The 20,842-nt window shown below is 40.4% G+C and overlaps 1 protein-coding gene across 2 annotated transcripts in view; it reads right to left on the bottom strand.

Annotated features, from left to right (window-relative positions):
• The window catches only part of afap1l1a (actin filament associated protein 1-like 1a), a 159,376-nt gene that overhangs the window by 83,710 nt on the left and 54,824 nt on the right, over positions 1-20,842 (bottom strand). The window contains exon 1 of one of the 2 annotated variants that reach the window (XM_052013835.1): positions 6,827-6,955. The exons of the other annotated variant lie outside the window; for it this stretch is intronic. Coding sequence (XP_051869795.1) covers positions 6,827-6,860 — 34 coding nt within the window. The 5' untranslated portion in view covers positions 6,861-6,955. Of the gene's footprint in view, positions 1-6,826; positions 6,956-20,842 lie in introns of those variants that run through there. 2 annotated transcript variants of the gene reach the window in all.

Below are 20,842 nucleotides of genomic sequence, written 5' to 3'. Positions count from 1 at the left end.
GCAAAGGAAACATTTTAAAAGCAGAGCAGGAGATAGGTTGGTTCAGTGCCTGAAGGAGCAGCTGAAATAATGAAGAGGAATGAAGTGATGAGGAGATAACAGTTCACGCAGGGTTAGAAGAAATCAACAGAAGAACATGGAGTTTTTTAAAAACTACTTAATTCATTGCTGCACATTTACTGAAGGAACAATTACTTTAATGTTGTGCTGATAAGCTTCTTGTGTACTGCCTTTAATTAATAACCTCTAATTCCTCCTACGACCAATGACAGATTTGTTATGATTACAAATGAACAGATTGGTACTTGCAGTAAATAATCCCTCAACATACCCACCAATTTTGGGAGGGCAAACTCAACACTGAACTCTCAACTCATTCTGAAGAATTAAACATACATGATAATTTGACAGTTTCTTTGTATTCATTCAGAGCATGAGAATATTGCTACAGGCTCAGCAAAAAGTGAAGTTGAGCCCAATGATCAGCCATGACCTTATGCACCAATAGAGAAGGTTTGAGGTAAGGCCCACTCTTCATCCTATTTCTTATGTTCTTACATTCTTATTGCCCCTGAAGGGGGGGGGGGGGGAGGGGGTGAGGGCAAAATACCACTTCTGCCTCCAGTGTGAATACTTCCAAAATGCTATTAATGTCCACTGTTAAACTTTTCTAATGTTAGTACCAAAACTGACTTCACTGCAATAAACCAGGTAATGCTTTGCTGTTTGGTATTTTAATCCAATGTTCATTCACCAATTTTTGTTGCCTGCCTGAAATAATCCATTACATCTTTTTGTTTGTTATGTTTAAGTAATTAAGTCTACAATTAGCTGCTTACCAATGAAATCAAAACTTTGTGACTCATCCAATGAGGAAATGCTTTTATGACATTTTCATTGCAGTGCTTCACATCCACACAACTTTCAGCGTCCACAAGCATTGTGTCCCTTCCCTTCCCCCTCCTCCTCCTCCTCCTCCTCTCCCTCTTGGGCTTATCATACATACCTCACGGTTAGATCAGAGGCCAAAGCAAACTTAAGATAAATAAGTCAAACTATCAGCAGGGGATATTTTCTTTGTCAATAAATAACACTGCTCCCACAGAAAGCATTCACATACTTTCTAACCACAACTTCCTCTGAAATGGAACAGCACAAGACCCACTGAATTACACAAAACCAAGTCAAAAATCAAACTCATTAGTATAATTTTCACTCACCATATCAGCAATTTTATATAGGATTTAAAATATAAGCTCCCTTACTAAATTTCTGTGGCCTACTGACATCAGAAAACCAAATAAAAGGGATAAGGACAATAATAGGTTTATTGTAAGTGTTTCCATGTTCTTAGGGCTGTTAGTTTCTGGTAAATGACTTCAGGTGGTAAAACAGAAACACTCAAGCTGCAATAGTCAAGATTTATGACATGGTCATGCTGTATTTCAGAGATCACACTGAACTCCAAACCACTCGAAAATCTATTGATTCCATCATCTCTATTCGCAACCCAGCTGACTAAAAATGAAAAAAAACAGCAATCTTTTCAAACTGTTCAGGGTATTTCTCACATAAAGTCTGATAAGCGTGTAGATGCTAACAATGAAAACTGAAGAACAATTTCAGAGAGGCTCAGCATCTTAACATGAGCAGTTTTACTAATTTGTCCACATACATCACCAAGATACATTTGGCTCAGTGGAGCAGATATTCTTTTGATTCACATATTCCGGGTTATTGAAAACTAAGCCCCTTTTCTTTTTACTGCAACTTCTTGTTCTCTTTAAATTCCCTTAATTTAGAGAGCTCCAAGGATATTTTAACTTAATTATCAGTACTTCTACATAATTGATACAAAATTAATTAACTGTCAAGAACAGATGGAAGAGTTTCTGAAATACATTGTAGATTTTAAAAAATCAAGAAATCAGAAGTTATTTTTATGGTGAAAACAATTATGTAACTTGACAGAAATTATACAGGGCCTTGTGAAACCACACCTGGATTACTGTGTACAGGTCAGTTCTTCCTGCCTAAAAACGAATATACTTGCAAAAAAGGAAATACAATAAAGGTTCACCAAATTGATTCCTGGGATGGGAGGGTTTATTACGTGAGAAGAGATTTAGCAGAGTGGGTCTATGCTCTCTTAAACCTAGAAAAATGGGAGATATATTCATTAAAATATGCAAAAACCTGAAAGGGCAGAAGCAAGAATGATGCTTCTTGCTTCTTGCAATAGAACCAAGGTCATGGTCTCAAAATAAGGGGTTGACTATTCAGGGATGAAATGAGAAGATATTTCTTAACCAAGTGGGTCAGTGAATCTTTGGAATTTAGTGCGCAACAATTGCTAAGTACATCCAAGGGGGGAAAAGTTGACAAACTTTTGGATATTAAGGAAAACAAGGGATCTTGGTGAATGCAGAAAAGCAGCTCTGAGGTAAACTATCTGTATGGTGGCTCAAGGGGAGAAATGGACTTGTTCCAATTTCTATTCCTTAAAAGTTTTCAAGACTTTTCTTTGCATTATTACAACTTTGCTTCAAGATTTGGTACTTTCTGCTTTACATTAGTTTTTGAGTCTAGGCAAATGTAAAAGTTTCTGTTGACATCTGCTGTAAGTACTCAATAGATTTTTAACTGCTGACAACCAAGGTTGTGACACAGTCACATGTCAAAGCATGCTCCTATATTGATTTAGAAATAGACTATTAACCATAAGCTGTAACTATAAACTGGGCACTTTATGGCTTATACTACTTGAGTACAAACTGAACTCATGAGTTTCAAGTAGCAAAAGTCAATTCAAAGCAGAGTTGGATGATTCATGGGAGAAGGGCAACAGGTTACTTGTTGTACTGGAATTCAAACCTGTTGAAGGAATTAGGTCACAGTGGATTTGAGCCAATTTAAGTTAACAAGCTTTCTTCTTTATCTTGGCTGTCATGACTTAGCCGAGATTTTCAGCAATCAGTGCTGACATTTAAAAGATACGCTGCCTTAACTCAAGGCAACACAGGTGGTTCTGCCAAGCACTGCTTTCTTCCTGAGAGCTGAACACCAAATGTTTGAGGTTGTAGCTTAAGACTCTGCATTTAACTTTGCATGCATCAGTTAATATTTCTTTATTCAGAAACACTATGGAAAATACCTCATCTAGCAAACTGATATTGCCTAACAACTCAATGGCATACAGCTGTTTTTTGTGGAGGGGATGCAATTGAAAATTGATTTTCTTTCTAGAAAAAAAACATAATTCTTACCACTTATGGTCGTTGTGATGCAGTAGAAATTTGACCAGGTGTTGTTGGTTATGTTACTCTTGTACCCCTGACATGAATTCTGCTTTGGGGGCAGATGGGATGAACTTTATCCCCATGTAAAGCTGCTTTTGGAGCTTTGCAGGAGAACTTGTTCAAGCTACAAACATTGTTGGGATCACTCTGGAAATCCTGATCTTCCAGTGCAGGACTGGACAAGGCTCCTATCAAGCAGGTCCTTTATTTAGGCATCATCCTTCATGCTCTCCCCTCACACCCAGTTACAATCATGGCCTACCGTCCCCTGCTTTCATAATCTCCTGAAGCCCAGGCTCAAACTCCTTAACCAACACACACCACAGACCCCAATATCTTCCCCAACCACCATCCATCAACCCCTTGATCTGTCTCTTCCCCTGCCCATCCAACAATGCAGGCCCACAACATCTCTAACGTGCGTCACTTACACTCGCCCTCAATCCCCGATCTCCAAAGTCCCTCTTCAGCCCCTGACTATTCATTTGTGCCAGCTTCGATGCCACCCTTCCCACCTCCCTCGATGATCACCCATTTTACAGAGCTCTGATTGGATCTGTGGCCAACACCAGCCCAGCCTATAAGTTCAGAATCTTCCCCCCCCTCCCCCCCCCCCAATGAAACAAGTGCTCTCCCATCTAGTAGCTGAAGGATGGACAATACTTACACAAGTCATTTGTGTCACACTAATTTTCCCTTTTGGATGTAGGAACACCTGGAGATCAGACATACTTTTGTTTCTTTCCCTTTTCCTCTGCTGTTATAGGGGAATATAATAATCAAAACACTCATCCTTAATTTCTCCTCTCCCTGTTTCCTAACAAAGTGAAAAGAGCTCAGCATTTACTAGACCAACCTCCTCTTAAATGTGTAAAGAATTATTGGTGATATGTTGGCCCGCCCCCCCCCCAGTTACAACAGGATAATCTCAGACAAACATCTAGCACGGAGGTACTGTTTGATGTCAGTACCTTTGGGACTTATCATCTCAGTCTGTAACCATCTCTCAGAACATGATGAGTGCAAAGAACAGAAGACAAATGACATTTGCAGAAAATTCCTGCTCTTGCAAAGTCAGGGGGAATGGGCTGAAGAGAATACAGAGGATCAGAAGGAAGCCAGAAAAATCAAAAGTAAGGAACATATTGAGAAACACCAACTTGTTAACTTTAGCTGGTGCAAAAAAGAAACAACATGAAGATGGAATGTTTTAGACTCAAGTTATTAAAGAAGCAGTTTACAAGCCCTTACAAGCTATCCCCAGGTAATGAATGGGTTCTGGTTTTACAGACATTCATAAGTTGAAAGATATACTAATCACTCAATATAACAGCTGTACTTCCAGCATATGGTAATGAATAGCACAGAAGACTGATAAGAAAGAACAATTACTCAAAGTGGAGAGAGAGAGAAAACTAGGTCTGTCATTTGTAGGAACAAATGTATGCACATATGTTGGCCCTTTGAATTTAGTAATGACATGGGAACTCATTCGTATGTAGGGATGTCCATAAGTTGGGTGTTTGTAACCTGGGAATGACATGTCGTAACAATTCAGGAGAAAAGGAAGGAGAAACTATTCTTCCACCAGACTTCTGATTTAATGTGTGGTTGCATACACAGTGAGAATGAATCTGCACACTAAATGTTTATTATTAAAATAACTGCTTCTGAGAAAAATGCAGCTTCATGGATTTATTCCCCCAAAGTTTCGCAAGTGCCTCAAGTAAAATTTCAATTTTATCTATTCAAGTGGACTGGCATTGCACTGCTTGGGTGTTCTATTTGATAGCAGCTTAAAACTGGTGTTAATTTGTGATAAGTTTTAAATTATATTGACATTCAGAAATTATTGACTGATGGGGACAATCCTGCTTTAAAGGCTTCTACTCTTTAAAAATAGTGACATATTAGTTGTGTGTCCCCACAAATTTAATGTGAGTGTAATTTTGGGATGTCAATATAAATAGAAGTCTCTTGTTTCTTTCTTATAGAAAAGCTATTTTGGCTTCATCTTCCAAACGGGTTTGGGGATTACTTTCTTTTGTGCTATTAGGAAGGGACATAGTACCTGAAACAGACACACTCCTGAAGATGCCAATTGTCCTCAGAATTACTGTGACTTTCATTAGAGCATACATGAACATAAAATAGTAAATTAGTGGGCTCAAGGAAAGCTCCCATCATAAAGTTCTAATTTTGCAATTTTTAAGTTTCATTACATTAATCTGTCAAATTCTTATCAGCAATCTTGAGAATATGCAGTTGGAGGGGCAAGGTTTTCAATTTTTAATGCAGCCGAAACTAATATCATAAAAGTCCATTAAATGTAACAAAAATACAGGTTAGATATCAGTGAGGATAAACTAATAAAACTGCTCCAAAATGGCAATGAAATCCAAGAAAATTATTTTTTTGGGCGGCACGGTAGTGTAGCGGTTAGCGCAATGCTATTACAGCACCAGCGATCGGGGTTCGATTCCCGTCACTGTCTGTAAGGAGTTTGTACGTTCTCCCGTGTCTGCGTGGGTTTCCTCCGGGTGCTCCGGTTTCCTCCCACATTCCAAAGATGCACGGGTAGGTTAATATGGGTTTCAAATGGGCGGTGCGGACTCATTGGGCCGGAAGGGCCTGTTACCACGCTGTAAGTAAAATTTAATAAAATTTAATTTTAATTCCCTGCTGTACCTGAAGATCTGTCCATAATTTGACAGACTCCTAGCAAGTGCAGCTGCACGAAGCTCACATGCGAGGCTCTCTAAATGGGTGGCAAGGCATTCTGATGGGAAACAAGCAGGAGAACTGACCAACAGCTGTAACTGATGGAGGATACTGTGGCATATTGTGTTTGTATGAGTAAGTTGCTTAAATGCAAAATTCGACAGTCTTTTGAGCCACGTTTGACATATGCATCGACTGTGTGTTGCCAGCCGCAAAAAAGCAGGAAATTCCCAACTCACTGAATATAAATCAGGCTTCAAGATGAAACTAAACTTTGAAGCAAGGCGGAATAATTCCCTTTCTACAGGTGGTTTCAATCCTTTACATTCTGGTGTTAGATCACTGACTTCAGATTCAAGCCATATTCAAGGTAACTACGATAGTGAATTAAAATGCATCTATTTCAGCCTACCTTAACTTCTAATAAATGCGGCAGCTATTGTCAATATATTCATAACACTGCATGAACTGGTTAACAGCACTGCTGAATTCTAAGCCTTCGTGACTTGGAGGCTTGCTCTATAAGTATAGTGCATGGTAGGATAACCGTTATTTTACTGTTTTATATCATTTTGGTAAGCCACATCTCAATGTTTTTTTTTGTCATATCCATTTATAAAAAATGTGATGCAAGACAAATCTAGACAAACCCTAGATTTAACTAAAATACTTATTCTATATCAATTCTACTTTTTAAAAAAGTATGAACTTTATCTCCACTATGCAAAAAAGAAAATAAAATTGAAAATTGGAAATTGGAAAACCTATTTGTGGTTTAAATGAATAAATGAACAGTTAGAACTTACCACTTTCAGCAGCTTTGCAAGGATCAGACAACATATTTAACTCCAAGTCTACCAAGCAGTTCCAGCAAATGTTTTGTATTCAATTACTAAATTTTCCTCTTCAGCTTGAGCCCAGCTATTGCAGTCAAGACTCTCACTTGGTTTAATGATTTCTACTGTTGGTCTTTGAGCAGCCCTTCCTGATCCCTCCCACAGGGATGTGTCCTGCCACAAATGTTCCACCAGTAACTTGCTCCTTTGGTTTCACTGGTTCAACACTCCTCTCTTTTATGATTGATATCACAGTCTCAGTTAATCACAAGGGTTACTCTCCTTAACCGGCACCAGTGTGTCTGATTGCTATTAATACAGTATATGATCTCACTAGATTCCTACCATCTAATGATATTGAAGAATATACAACTCATAAAGGATGAATTTCTTAAGTTCTTGAAAATTAAATTCTGTGGCTTTCCATCAAAATGCTCCTGACTTCTTAAAGTTCTCCAGCCACCCTGTTTGCAATGGAACAGTGAACAACACCTGCCTTATTTCCAATAAAATGAACTGCACTTTGGTGCTGATACCAGTACAATTAGGAGTACAGTTGAAAAAAGTGATAGAATCTTGTGCTGAATGTTATTTTTTCCTTCCAGTTTTTTTTTCCTTTCTCTCTTGAACATTCAGATGGGATTCAAATTTGTTTTTAAAGGACAAAATGAGTTAGACCCCCTCCTTGCCCTGGGCTATGTAACGACTTAGTTGTTGCTCCAACTTAGATCAGCTGACTTAGCACTGACTAGAAACATGATACTCGCCGAAATATAAAATACAAATTCTGATAAAAGAGATGTGCAGTTTCTTGAAAAAGTTTCAATGACTGCTCTCTGCCAAAATATATTACTTCTCCTCCCCATTTCTGACCTCCCACTCTCTTCAGAAGACCTCAACCAGGTTTAGACTTGCCCTCCCCAACCACTTTTATAAACACCCCATCCCATCCCTTTCAGGATCTCTGGCCTCAGTAATCCCCTCACCCACCTACTCCTGGACTATAGCCCAGTGCCATAGGAATTGGGAGGGGAATCTGTTTAAACATAAACACACAATTAAAAGTTCAAGGCATCCAACATTTCTCCCCCCTCCACCTCATTTCTGAGCACCAACCCAGAAATTTGGGGGCCACTAACTCTCACTTCTGTCTTCAAAATTCCCACTTGACCTGCTGAATATTTTCAAGCGCTTTGTTTTCATTTTTGTTCAGTGCTAAGCCAGCTGACCCAAGTTGTTGTAGCAGCTGAGTTATTACAATTACCCTCCACAGCCCTGGACCCAGGAGAGGGGAAAGAAAAATCATTCAGGGTTTCTGGTCCTGTCTGCTAACCAGTGACCCTTACTAGAAAGGATGTGTGTGGACTTTGGGTGAAAACAAATCAGGCTATGATTGAAAAGCCCAATGGCACATATTATCACACATGTGAAATGCTCCCTTGGGTGAACACTTGAGGAATATTAGCAGGAACAAAAGGCAGTACTATAGAAAGGCCGCGAGAAATTGGGAGTCTTCTGTATCAGTTCACAATTCACTTTTTAAACAGTGATTCAGTAGACAATTAAACTCTTTCAGGCCTTGCTGTTTTTAGATATTTTAACCACTTTTTATTAACTGATCAACACTGAATCACAGAGTAATTTTTTATCAAAACACTTCGAGATTTAATCTTCTTCATACTTTTTTCAATGTACCTGCACCATTTACTGCTTGTTTTGCAGTTTGGTGAGTTTTATGATTTAAGTAACACTGTTAATATACTTGGTAGTTTCAGGGCAGGCTGACTGAAAGCATAGAATCATAGAAAGCATCCTATCTGGATGCATCACAGCTTGGTATGGCAGCTGCTCTGCCCGAGACTGCAAGAAACTGCAGACAGTTGTGGACACAGCCCAGCACATCACAGAAACCAGCCTCCCTTCCATGGACTCTGTCTATACCTCTCGCTGCCTTGGTGAAGCAGCCAGCATAATCAAAGACCCCACCTACCTGGGTCATTCTCTCTTCTCTCCTCTCCCATCAGGCAGAAGATACAGGTGTCTGAGGGCACATATCACCAGGCTCAAGGACAGCTTCTATCCCACTGTTATGACTATTGAACGGTTCCCTTATATGATGAGATGGACTCTTGAACTCACAATCTACCTTGTTATGACCTTGCACCTTATTGTCTACCTGCAATGCACTTCCCTGTAGCTGTGATGCTTTATTCTGTATTCTGTTATTGTCTTTACCCTGTACTACCTCAAATGCACTGTGCAATGGATTGATCTGTATGAATGAAATGCAAGTTTTTCACTGTACCAGTGACAATAATAAACCAATACGGTGGATTTATTTTGATGCACTCTACCCACTCTTTAATATAAATAATCGAACACACAGATCCAATTGCACCAGAGACCAATTCTCATGGACATAAGAACAAGTGCTGAGTCTGCACTTAAAACCAAAAGCCTAGAACCAGGATTCCGTTTGAGAGGAGATCTCAATGCAATGTACAAAATTCTGCCAGGGTTTGACAGGCTGGATTCAGGGACGATGTTTTCCCTGGCTGCACGTGTCAAGAATGAAGGGTCACTGTCTCAGAAAAGAGGGCAAGATACTTAGGACCGAGATCAGGAGAATTTCTTCATTCAGACCATGACGAACTTGTGGAATTCTCTATCGCAGAAGAATGTGGAGGTGAAGTCACTGAATATATTTAAGAAGGTGATGCAGAGTTCTAAACACAAAAGGCATCAAGGGGTGTGGACAGAGAGAGAGAATATACTATTTAGAAAGAGGATTAACTATGATCATACTGAGCGGCTGAGCACACTCAAAGGGGAAAATTGACCTTCTCCTGTTCCGATTTTGAATCAATCAGTGTGAAACTCTTAATTCACACTGCTAAAACTCTATTTTAGCAGTGTGAATCAAGAGTTCCTGGCCTTGAAGGGGCTCTGACAGGAAGAAAAATGGTGGGCGAGGCACATGGAAAACATTAGTTTGCTTTTGAATGCCCTGTCCTGGGATTGTATGCTTCATGTTCTGTTTGCAGGAGTGTCTATGGAGGTTGAGAATGGGGCTTGTACATCTGTCGTCTCTCTCTACTTCAGGCTAAACTCTTACCTTGGGTCATTTGAAGTTCACAGACTGGAATCAATGAAATCTGTTTGCTATGTGATTCAGTTTCAACGAAAAGGACAACGTTAACAGAAAATCAGGAGTTTACTGCAAGTTGCACAAACTTCATAATTTTCCAGATGCACAGAGGAGCCAGGAAATGAGCATGTGTGCCTCACTCCAACAATGGGCTTTGCCTGCAGAAACTGATTTTAGGGCTTGCAAGACCTAGCCCATCAAGTACAGAGGTAAGAACCTGCTCTCCCAACCTACTCCTAGACACTCTCATCGACCTAGCAATTCGATCCCACCTCTGAGACAACAAACCCTCCCTGCCTCCATAACAACCTGTCAACCACCTCATCAGCCACTGCCTGTCCTTCTCCAACCACCAAACAGTCAATTGTCACCCACAACATGCCCAACCACAAACTTCCCGACTGTCTTGATCACCTGCAGCTGACTGTTTCCTTGAACTTCCTATTAACCCAATGGCCTGTCCCCTCTCCCAGAATCCCAGCACAATCCCCCTCCTGGGATCCTCCCCTGACCTTTCCATCAGGATCCTGGTCCAATCTCCACTGCTTATGTCTTGGACCATAAGCACAACTGAACTTACTAGTAAACAGGCCCTTGAATAAAATGTTCTTCAATGAAACACATAATCAAATTATCACACCCAAATAAACAAAATTCAATTCCTAGGTAATCATATTCTGACAGCAATAAACTCATGGAAGATTCAGTAATTGAGATCTCTTCATCACAGAGTGAGTGGATCTACAATACACTGGACTGTCAGCTGCCATTTCTGCTCAATATTTCTTGGTAAACCACTCCTATACCGATGTTAAATGCAGTTAGTGTTCTCAGTCTTAGTCAATTACTGAATTAGAAAGATCTGGAGAATAGTGCAGAAATGCTTGCTTATGAAACACCATGCATTAAATAAAATAAAGACATTAAAAAGAAATCTCAATTCCTTTTCTCTTTAAATGTATCAATGGCGCCGAGGTGGAGATGGTTAAGAGCCTCAAGTTCCTAGGTGTAAACAATTTGTCCTGGTCCAGCTGCATGGATGCTATGGCCAAGAAAGCACACCAGCGTTGCTACTTCCTCAGAAGGTTAAGGAAATTTGGCATGTCTCCGATGACCCTCACCAATTTTTACAGATACACTGTAGAAAGCATCCTATCCAGATGCATCACAGCTTGGTATGGCAACTGCTCTGCCTAAGAGCGCAAGAAATTGCAGAGAGTTGTGAACGCAGCCAGTCTATCATGAAAACCAACCTGCCCTCCATTGACTCTGTCTACCTTTCCTGCTGCCTCAGGAAAGCAGCCAATATAATCAAGGACCTTGCATATCATGATCATTCTCTCTTCTCCTTGCTCCCATTGGGCAGAAGATACAAAAGCTTGAGAACACATACCATCAAACTGAAGGACAGCTTCTATCCTGCTATTGTAAGACTCTTGAAAAGACCTCTTATACGATAAAAATGAACTCCTGATCTCTCAACCTACCTCGTCTTGGTCCTTGCACATTATTTATAAGGCATCTTTATTAGTCACACGTACATCGAAACGTACACTGAAATGCATCTTTTGCGTATAGTGTTCTGGGGGCAGACCGCAAGTGTCGCCACGCTTCCGGCGCCAACATGGCATGTCCACAACTTCCTAACCCGTAGGTCTTTGGAATGTGGGAGGAAACCAGAGCACCTGGAGGAAACCCACACAGTCACCAGGAGAACGTACAAACTCCTTACAGACAGCTGCCGGAATTGAACCCGGGTCACTGGTGCTGTAAAGTGTTATACTAACTGCTACACTACTGTGCCTGCCCAATCTATCTTCACTGCACTTTTTCTCTAACGGTAACACTATATTCTGCATTCTAATTTTTCCCCCCTTTTGTACTACCTCAATGAACTTATGTATGGAATGATTTGTTTGGATGGCATGCAAACAAAAAGCTTTTCACTGTATCTCAATACGTGTGACAATAATAAACCAATTAAATCATGTCCTTATGGACTAACAGCATTGAAGGTAAGATATGTTCCTAGACTTTCAGTAATGCTACCTTTGAATAGTCTCTTGCTCCTCTGTGAGTAGGGCTCAAACTTGTTTCAATTTTCCCTCATTCTTTGTGTTAATTAGGCACTCTTAAGCCACAGCTGAAGTTTGGAATTCATCGCAAGGGAGGCTATTTTTTTTAAATGTGCTTCAGGCAATTCACATATTAATGCATTCCCAGGCATCGAACGTTTCTAATGAACTGCAATATTTATCACCTTATTTGGATCCTGTCTGCTTCACTGTGGATATATTAACATTTACTATAAGCTATTTTACAAGGAAGAAAACAACTAAAATATTCAGAACCCAGATCATAACATACACTTCTAAAACAGTGATTTTTCTTCTGTTCAAATAAATAAAGAGAAACTCAAAATGTAGGGACTTGAATATTTTCATTCAAAACATCAGTCACGTCATTAGTGCAGGTAACCTTCATGGAATAATCAAAGCTGAAACTATCTTAAATTTTAATCTGTATTTCAAAGAGACTCAATCAAATACACTTGAACATTCTCTGAGAGTGAACCGAGTGGAATTAATGTTGAATACAATTTTAAATTGAATGAGATGAAAAAGAAAGCAATTATTGGAATGCAGGGCAAACATTTAGTTTGAAGTTATACTATACATTCCCGAAGATGTTAGTGCTTAGTGCTAAACTTGGTGGATCCAGAAACAGCATTGTTTAAAAAAAAATCTCCTGCCAAATGTGCTTGGGTTTGTCACCTCCAGACTTCCGATAGTTTTCAGTTCCCAAGAACACCCTAAACATACTGCCACCTTTATTTGGGCCTGCCTTTTTCTGGCCCATTCTTCCAATTCCAATGTCTTTGAGAATTAAAGAGACAAAGGAAAGGCAATCATGTACTGGTTCAGTGTTAATAGTTGGATTGACAGTGAGTGATTAGGTGGGTGGCCTTTCTAACCTGTTGTATTGTTGTCGTTTTTCTACATGGTATCCATTTCTAACCTGTGCTGTATACTAAACGTCAAATTCCCATGACTAATGTTATGTTTAAACTCACGTCAGGAAGCTCTTTCTGCAGTTGCACTGCGGGTTTTGATTATAGTACTAACTAATATAATTCCAGGTTCTTAGTCAAGTGGCTGTTGAAAATCCCGTGAGACCTTTAGAACTACAGCTGAAGATCCTTCTGCTGCCCTGACCAACACCTATCCATAAACCACCACCGTAAAACACATCATTGTCTCTATTTTTATTTCCAGTTACTAGGAAGCAGTTGATTGGAGATCATCTCAAAACTTCTACAACACCTCAAGTATAACATTCCATGAAAATAAAAAAAAATTGAGAATAATTTCTGCTCTTCCTTTGCCCGAGAGCAATCCTTCAATTGTTCTCTCGAAGGTCACCTTTTTCTGAAGCACTGATTATTTGCAGATGTTGATAGCAAGAGAAATGAGTTTATTTTCAATAATAATTAGTTTAAGAGGTACAGATATCATTCTTAAATTCTCCATAACGCTTCACATTAGTAAATCAACCTTTACAATCAGTTTATTTAATCCAATCAAAGAAATAACGATTACACCCATGGAAGACCTTGGACTGGCTTCAGCAGAACTTGGGAGTTCCCCAGCATTGAGCTTTGCTTGGGAGGATTGCACCCTGTTTAATGTAATTTTAAATCCGCCTTGAAGATAAATACATTTGCCTTGGTCTCTTCTTCACACGCAAGGACAGTTTACTCCCCTGCTGGGAAGATAATAGAACATGTGCTAACTATTAAGCAATCTTTAACAGCATAACAGGAGTGATAACTGCTTCACAGAGCACAGAGTCAATGTCCTTCAATTGTTTTGTTGAATTAATCATCCGATAACTTTTGATGTGGCTACAGAGTCCAAAGTTATTTGAATTCCAATCAAAAAGCATAGCATATTTTATTTGTATGCTCCTTTAGGCTGAATTTCATATCCTTGAGGTTTTGATACAGTGCAGCCTACATCAGACTGGTCTCAAGGCTCGCAATACAATTGCACGCTACTTCCCACCTACTAAACCTTATTGATTCCACCTGCAGCCTAATTGCACCATAGAAAGCATCCTATCCAGATGCAACTGCTCTGCCCAAGACTGCAAGAAATTACAGAGAGTTGTAAATGCAGCTCAGTACATCATGCAAACCAGCCTCCCCTCCACTGGCTCAGTCTACGCTTCCCACAGCCAACAGAATTAAGGACCCCTCCCATTCTCTCTTCTCGCACATCCCGTCAGGCAGAAGATACAAAAGCTTTAAAGCATGTACCACCAGGCTCAAGGACAGCTTCTACCCCACCGTTATCAGAATCCTGAATGGACCTCTCTCTCAAACACTAAAGATAAAGTCTTGATCTCACAGTCCACCTTGTCATGGCCCTTGCACCTTATTTGTCTACGCGCACTGCACTTTCTCTGTAACTGCAACACTATATTCTGCATCCTGTTTTTCTTTTCACTACCTCAATGTACTTATGTATGGCGTGATCTGCCTGGATTGTACACAAACAAAATCTTTCAACTGTATCTCAGTACACATGACACTAATAAACCAATACCAATTGGTTGTTGTCTAATTACTATTATGCAGTTTTGACATCAACTGTATTCAACTCCTTCACTAAATTACTTACACATAATACCTCTGCTACAAAAAATAGAATCTTAGCCCTTCATTGTCTACCAATAATAGTAACACAGTTCTTGATCCTTTCAAGGAATAATTGCCTAAAAATTGGATTGTATCTAATTTTGGTGCATTCAAACATTGAGTAATACAGGTGCTAATTTGAGTTCCCCCTCAAGAAATTATGAAATTGGTCAAAATTAAATGTGCGATGGTGTGATGATGTTTCCACATAGAAATACATGATAAACTGAAGCCCACAGAGCTCCCCATTGGACCAGCTTCTATTCAAGACAGTTACTGTCACTTTGCCACAATGCAATCAGAGCAGGGCATCAACCCATTAAGGCACACTCCCCATAGCAGCAAAGTACAGGAGAGAGAGGTGTTGCAGGGGAGGGGGAGAGGGAGAGGGCTCTCGGATTTACAAAAGGGGCATTGTTATACTCATAAGTGCACACCAAGAGGGCAGTCCTGTGTTCTGGTCTTAGACAGGAGTGGGGTGGTGAAACCAGTGATGGGGGTACCACAAAAAGAGCTTGGTAGGAGGTGGTTCAACCTGTCTCTTCCAGAAGGGAGAATTCCTGCTCAATACAGCAATATCACAAGAAATTTTATGACTTAACAAAATATGACAAGATAAGCTACAAACCACATAAACTGCTGCTCTCTACCACAAATACTCTCCCTCTCTCTCACACACACACACACAAAACCTATTGACTCCACGCACACCAACACTTAGCCTCACATACACCTCATCACTGCCAATTTACACTCACTCCCTCTCAACACGACATCCAGAGGTCAAGCCCCCAAAGGGCAGAATAATGTAAAGGTTATTCAATGTTCTTTATCTGCTCCATTTAAGCTAAAACAGCAAGAAATAGGAGGGAGGGTACATACATGACAGAACCTATGTTTGCTTTTGCTGAATTTTACTTGGGCAGTTAATGACCTTGGTTATGTTGAAAATAAATAATAAAATGTTTTTCTGGGGTAGCAAGGTGGGTGAACTTAATTTGAAAGTGGTACAAATTCAGATGAGCAATTTCATAATTGAAGATTGACCAACTCTACTATTTAAACCCTGTTGGAAATGCTTCAAGATTCCTGTTAATGACTCACAGAATTTGGATCAAAAGCACTTTCTGCAGCTGTGTGTTTCAGAGGAGTTTTATGCCAAGGAGGTGAACAAGCTGTTTGGCACCACCACTGCTCTTGAGATCCATACAGCACCCAATGCAGTTTCATTGCATTTTTAAGACTGATACAGGAGGTTTAATTTAATTTTTAACCCAATTGACTTCATTAGGCTAAGTAATGAGATGGGAAACCATAGAGAAATTTATGACATTTTCGCTGTACTGGGAATTCAGCCAGTATTATGGCGCATCATCTTTCTTCAGTAGTCTGTTAACTACCACAAAAGACAGACAAAACATCTTAAATTCTTTCATTTTGTCATGTGCTTACCACAACCTGAATTATAAATGTTGATGGGTTTTTTTTGGTTGTTTGTATTTTTAAACAAAAGGATTTTTTCATCTTTTACTAACTTTAGTGTTCAGAAGTGAAATACGAATTGATAATACCATGTCCTTCTGATAATTTCCCTCCAACCTACAGCCTAATTGGGTCCACTTTACCAATCTACTGCATTCTAGATCATGTCAAGAAATAGTCATCTCTCTCCTGCTCTTCACCCTCACTTCAGGAATCAACAAAGTTCTGTTTTTGGCCACCTCCTCTCCAATGCATAATCTTTCTTGTTGATATCACCTCCACACATGGGGTAAGTTTCCACATATATCCAGCTGTGCATCGAGACTACCTTTCATGACATTTTTTTGTTAACTTTGTGCTATTCCTTTCCAACATTCAGGTTTGATATGAACCGTTAATTCCTCCAGCTAAATAGTCGAAGACCAAATCCTTTATTCAACATTGGACTCCTGCCAAGATTTCATTCCCTTTCATAGAAAATCATAGAACATCTAGGCAAAGGAGAGTTCTATCCATTGTACCTCAATGCCTTCTAATTTTTGACAACTTTTCTGAAGGAAATAGCTCCATCCTATTTACTATAACAAATTAGACTCCCCTCCATGGACTCTGTCAACACATCTCGCTGCCCAGGTAAAGCAGCCAATGTAATCGAAGACCTCCACCATCCCGGACATTCTCTATTCTCCCCCTCTCCCATTGGGCAGAAGATACAAAAGTCTGAAGGCTCGTAACACCAGGCTCAAGGACAGTTTCTATCCCACCATTATAAGACTATTGAATGGACCTTAAGATGTACAATAAGATCTTGACCTCACAAGCTATCTCGTCGTGGCCTTGCACCTTATTGTCTGTCTTCACTGCTCTTTCTCTGTAACTTTAACACTATATTCTGCATTCTGATAGTGCTTTTCCCTGGTACTGATGTGATGAAATAACCTGTATGGCTGGCATGCAAAACAAAGTTGGACAATTGGTTTATAATTGTCAAAAATACTGAGCTACCACCAAATAGCTTGGTACTTGTGACAATAATAAACCAATTTACCAAACTTGCCAACAAAAAAGCCCCTCGTAATGTTATGCACCTCAATTAAGTCTCCCCTCAGCCTCTTCAGACGCAAAGGAAACAAGCCTCAGCTACTTTCTTAGACTGAACATTATTTGCTAAAATCTTGGCATCCAGTGTAATTTTGAGTTGGTATTCCAACCTCAGAACAACTCCAGGATGAACGCCATCAGCTCACTGTTTCAACGGGCAGTAAACCTGATGATGATAAACACTGAGTACTTGCCTGCAAAAGCTGTTTCAAAATGACAGCTGAACAGATCATGGGGAGGTGGTGAGAGAAGGCATGCTTTAAGGATAGGAACTTTACAGAAGGAGCAGAGAGGAAAGTTCAGATATTCCTGACCACTTAAGCTTTGCCACTCAATAAATTCATCGGCTGGTTATCCTGCACCTTGTAACATCCATCAGCGATGGTTGGGTTTTATCACTGATGAATGCCATGAAAATGACACTGGAGTCTTAAGACATTACATTGGGTCCCAAGACATTACAGTACCCAGTACATAGAACAGTACAGCACAGGAACAGGTCCTTCGGCCCACAATGTTCTGCCGAACTAATTAAACTGGCAAGGACCTCATCAGCTCCTTGCATGTACAGGCAAATTACAGTCTTCCCAAATTAAACAAATCCCTTCTGCCTCCACGATGTCCATATCCCTCCATTCCCTGCATATTCAGTCCCAATCTAAGAACCTCTTAAACACCTCTATCATCTTTGGAGTAATGAGACTGCTGCCTATTTTGAACAGAAGTACTGACCTAATCCAAGTGCTTCGGTGGAAGGCCTTGGGTGGGCAAAGGACAGGGAATCAATGGAAGGTTTAACTTTTAGCTTATACACACTGAAAAACAGCCCTGTCAAAACTTGTTGCAAGGATAGAGTCAAGGAAAATTAGCAGGGTTCCTGGCAGTCCTTGAAACTAAACTTCCCAGCATCTCCTTTTCCCTGCAATGCTTTCCTTCAATAGGTGCGGCACAAGAGAAGACCTCATCAGCTCCTTGCACGTACGGGCATGTTACAGTCTTCTCAATGCCAATAGGTAGTACTGTAGCATAAGCTTCTAAAATAAATAACCTTTGCTTCCAAATTCTCAATGAATCCTTTTTGTTTTCGTAACAGAATACAAGACAAGGCCAATAGTGGTGTGGGAGAAATAATGATCGGAAAAGACTAGGCAAGAAGGAGTATTTATTCAAATATATCAATTGGAACACAATTGCCTGGATCTGAGAATGAATAAATACCTTTGTAAAAGTGACTCATTGACAATTCATGTCCTTGAATTGTAAAAACAGTTTGTGACCTCGCAAAGCACTAAGTGCCCATCCAAAAATAATTTGCAATGTTCAGGCATGAAAAGTTGTTTTAATTAATATGCATACTCCATAAGATATTGGAGTAGAATTTACTTAGCACCTGCAGTCATTTCAGACACTACTGAGTCTGGCGTGCACGAGAGTGGTTGGTAGGGTGAATCACAGGCTGGAGGAGAGCTGGAAGCCCGTTTCTGCTGGAGTGGTCTGCAGATCATGGGACCATCCAACATGAATGAAAGTTGTGAAGTGACATTCAGAAGTGCATTGTACATTATGGCATGTTACTGTGCACATCCAAGGCTCTCTATATTATGTATCAGATGCTCAAAGGAACCTGAAACAATAATCATTGGCTTCACAAATCAGGTGTGCATCCAATTTTAATTTGCAATACATCTTCATTAAAATAGTGCTCTGCAATTAAATTTCCAGACAATTCTATACCTAAGAGGGTAAATCTGCACTGTTTTATTACAGAAGTGCATGCTAGTAGCAAAATATTTGTTTTTCCCCAGTTGATGTTATTGTGACAAGAACATGGACTGTAAAGGAATTAACTACGACAAGCCAAAGTCGAGTTTATTGTCATATGCACAAGTACATGCAGGCACAGGTGCAATGAAAAACTTACTTGCAGCAGCATCACAGGCACGTAGCATCAGATAAGCAGCATTCACAAGAAAAACAAATTATACACAATTTTGTTTTACAAGAAAACATAATTAGAACAAAAAAAAGTCAATTTTAGAGCAAAGTGGTCAAAGTGTTGCTAAACTGGTGATGAGGGTTTTGCTGGTTGGTTCAATACTCAAATGGTTGACGGGAAGTAGCTGTTCTTGAACATGGTGGTGTGGGCCTTCAGGCTTCTGTACCTCCTGCCCAATGGTAGCTGTGAGAAGTTGGCATGCCCCAGATGGTGGGAATCTTTGATGATAGATGTGGCCTTCTTGAGTCAGTGCCTCCTATAGATACTACCATTGGAGGGGAAGGATGTACCCTTGATGTACTGGGCAGAGTCCACTACTCTCTACAGCTTCTTACGTTTCTGTGCATTTGAAATGCCGTACCAGACCATGATGCAATCGGTCAGGATACTTTCAACGGTACATCTGTAGAAGTTTGTTAGAGTGTTCAGTGACAAACCAAACCTCCTAAGTAAAGAAAAGAAGCTGGTGCGCTCTCCTTGTGATTACATCTGTGTGCTGGGCCCAGGACAGGTCATCCGATATGTTAATGCCCAGAAATTTAAAGCTGCTTACACTCTCCACCGCTGACCTCCCCCCAATGTAGAAAAGGTGCATGTTCGCCCTCCCACCCCTTCCTGAAGTCAACAATCAGATCTTTAGTTTTGCTGACATTGAGCTAAAGGTTGTTGTTGCAGCACCAGTCAACCAGGTGTCCTACCTTGTTCCGGCAGGCTGACTCATCACCACCTGTGATTCGTCAAACAACAATAGTGTCATCGGCGAATTTGAAGATGGCATTGGAGCTGGGATCAGCCATACATGTACAGACAGTAGAGCAAGGGGCTAGGCACGCAGCCTTGAGGTGCACCTGTACTGATGGTCAGCGAGGAGGAGATGTTGTCACCAATTGTCTGCTGGTGAGGAAGTCGAGCATGCAGCTGCAGAGGGAGGTGCAGAGGCCCAGGTCTTGAAGCTTGTAGTCAATGAATAGCAGCCTGACATACGAGTTCCTGTTACCCAGATAGTCTGGAGCTGAGTGAAGAGCCAGAGAAATCGCATCTGCTGTTGACCTGCTGTGGCAGTAGGCAAATTGGAGCAGATCCAGGTCATCTCTGAGGCAGGAACTGATTTGCCCCATAACCAACCTCTTGGAGCACTTCATTCTGGTTGATGCAAGTATCACTGGACGGTAGTTATTGAGGCAGGTCTCCATGTTCTTTTTGGGCACTGCTACATTAGATGCCAATAGAACTCCTACAGTTCTGGAGTACAGTAAGCAGCCTTTGTAAAGAAAAAAGATTGGTTTGGCAACCTGGCTCAGGTTTGGAAAGAGTGCTAGAAGGGCTGTGAATGCCTTATTTGGTGAGTTGGTAGAGTGGAGCCACTGTGGTTCATGGTGGCTTTATGGATACTTTGCCAAGGACAGACTTTTGTGGGTTTTTGGATTAGGTGAATGAGGAATCCATTCCTACGGTCAGATAGGTACAAGTGGAGTCTAGAAAATGCAGTCTCTCAAGACAGGGAAACAGGTGAGAAGTGACAGAGGAGGAGGATGCATCAACCATGATGACAGATAGCTA

The sequence above is a fragment of the Pristis pectinata genome, chromosome 4, assembly GCF_009764475.1.
Source record: "Pristis pectinata isolate sPriPec2 chromosome 4, sPriPec2.1.pri, whole genome shotgun sequence".
NCBI classification, from domain to species: Eukaryota; Metazoa; Chordata; class Chondrichthyes; order Rhinopristiformes; family Pristidae; genus Pristis; species Pristis pectinata.
The sequence above is the reverse complement of the archived record's forward strand: the minus strand, read 5'-3'. Positions and strand labels throughout refer to the sequence as shown.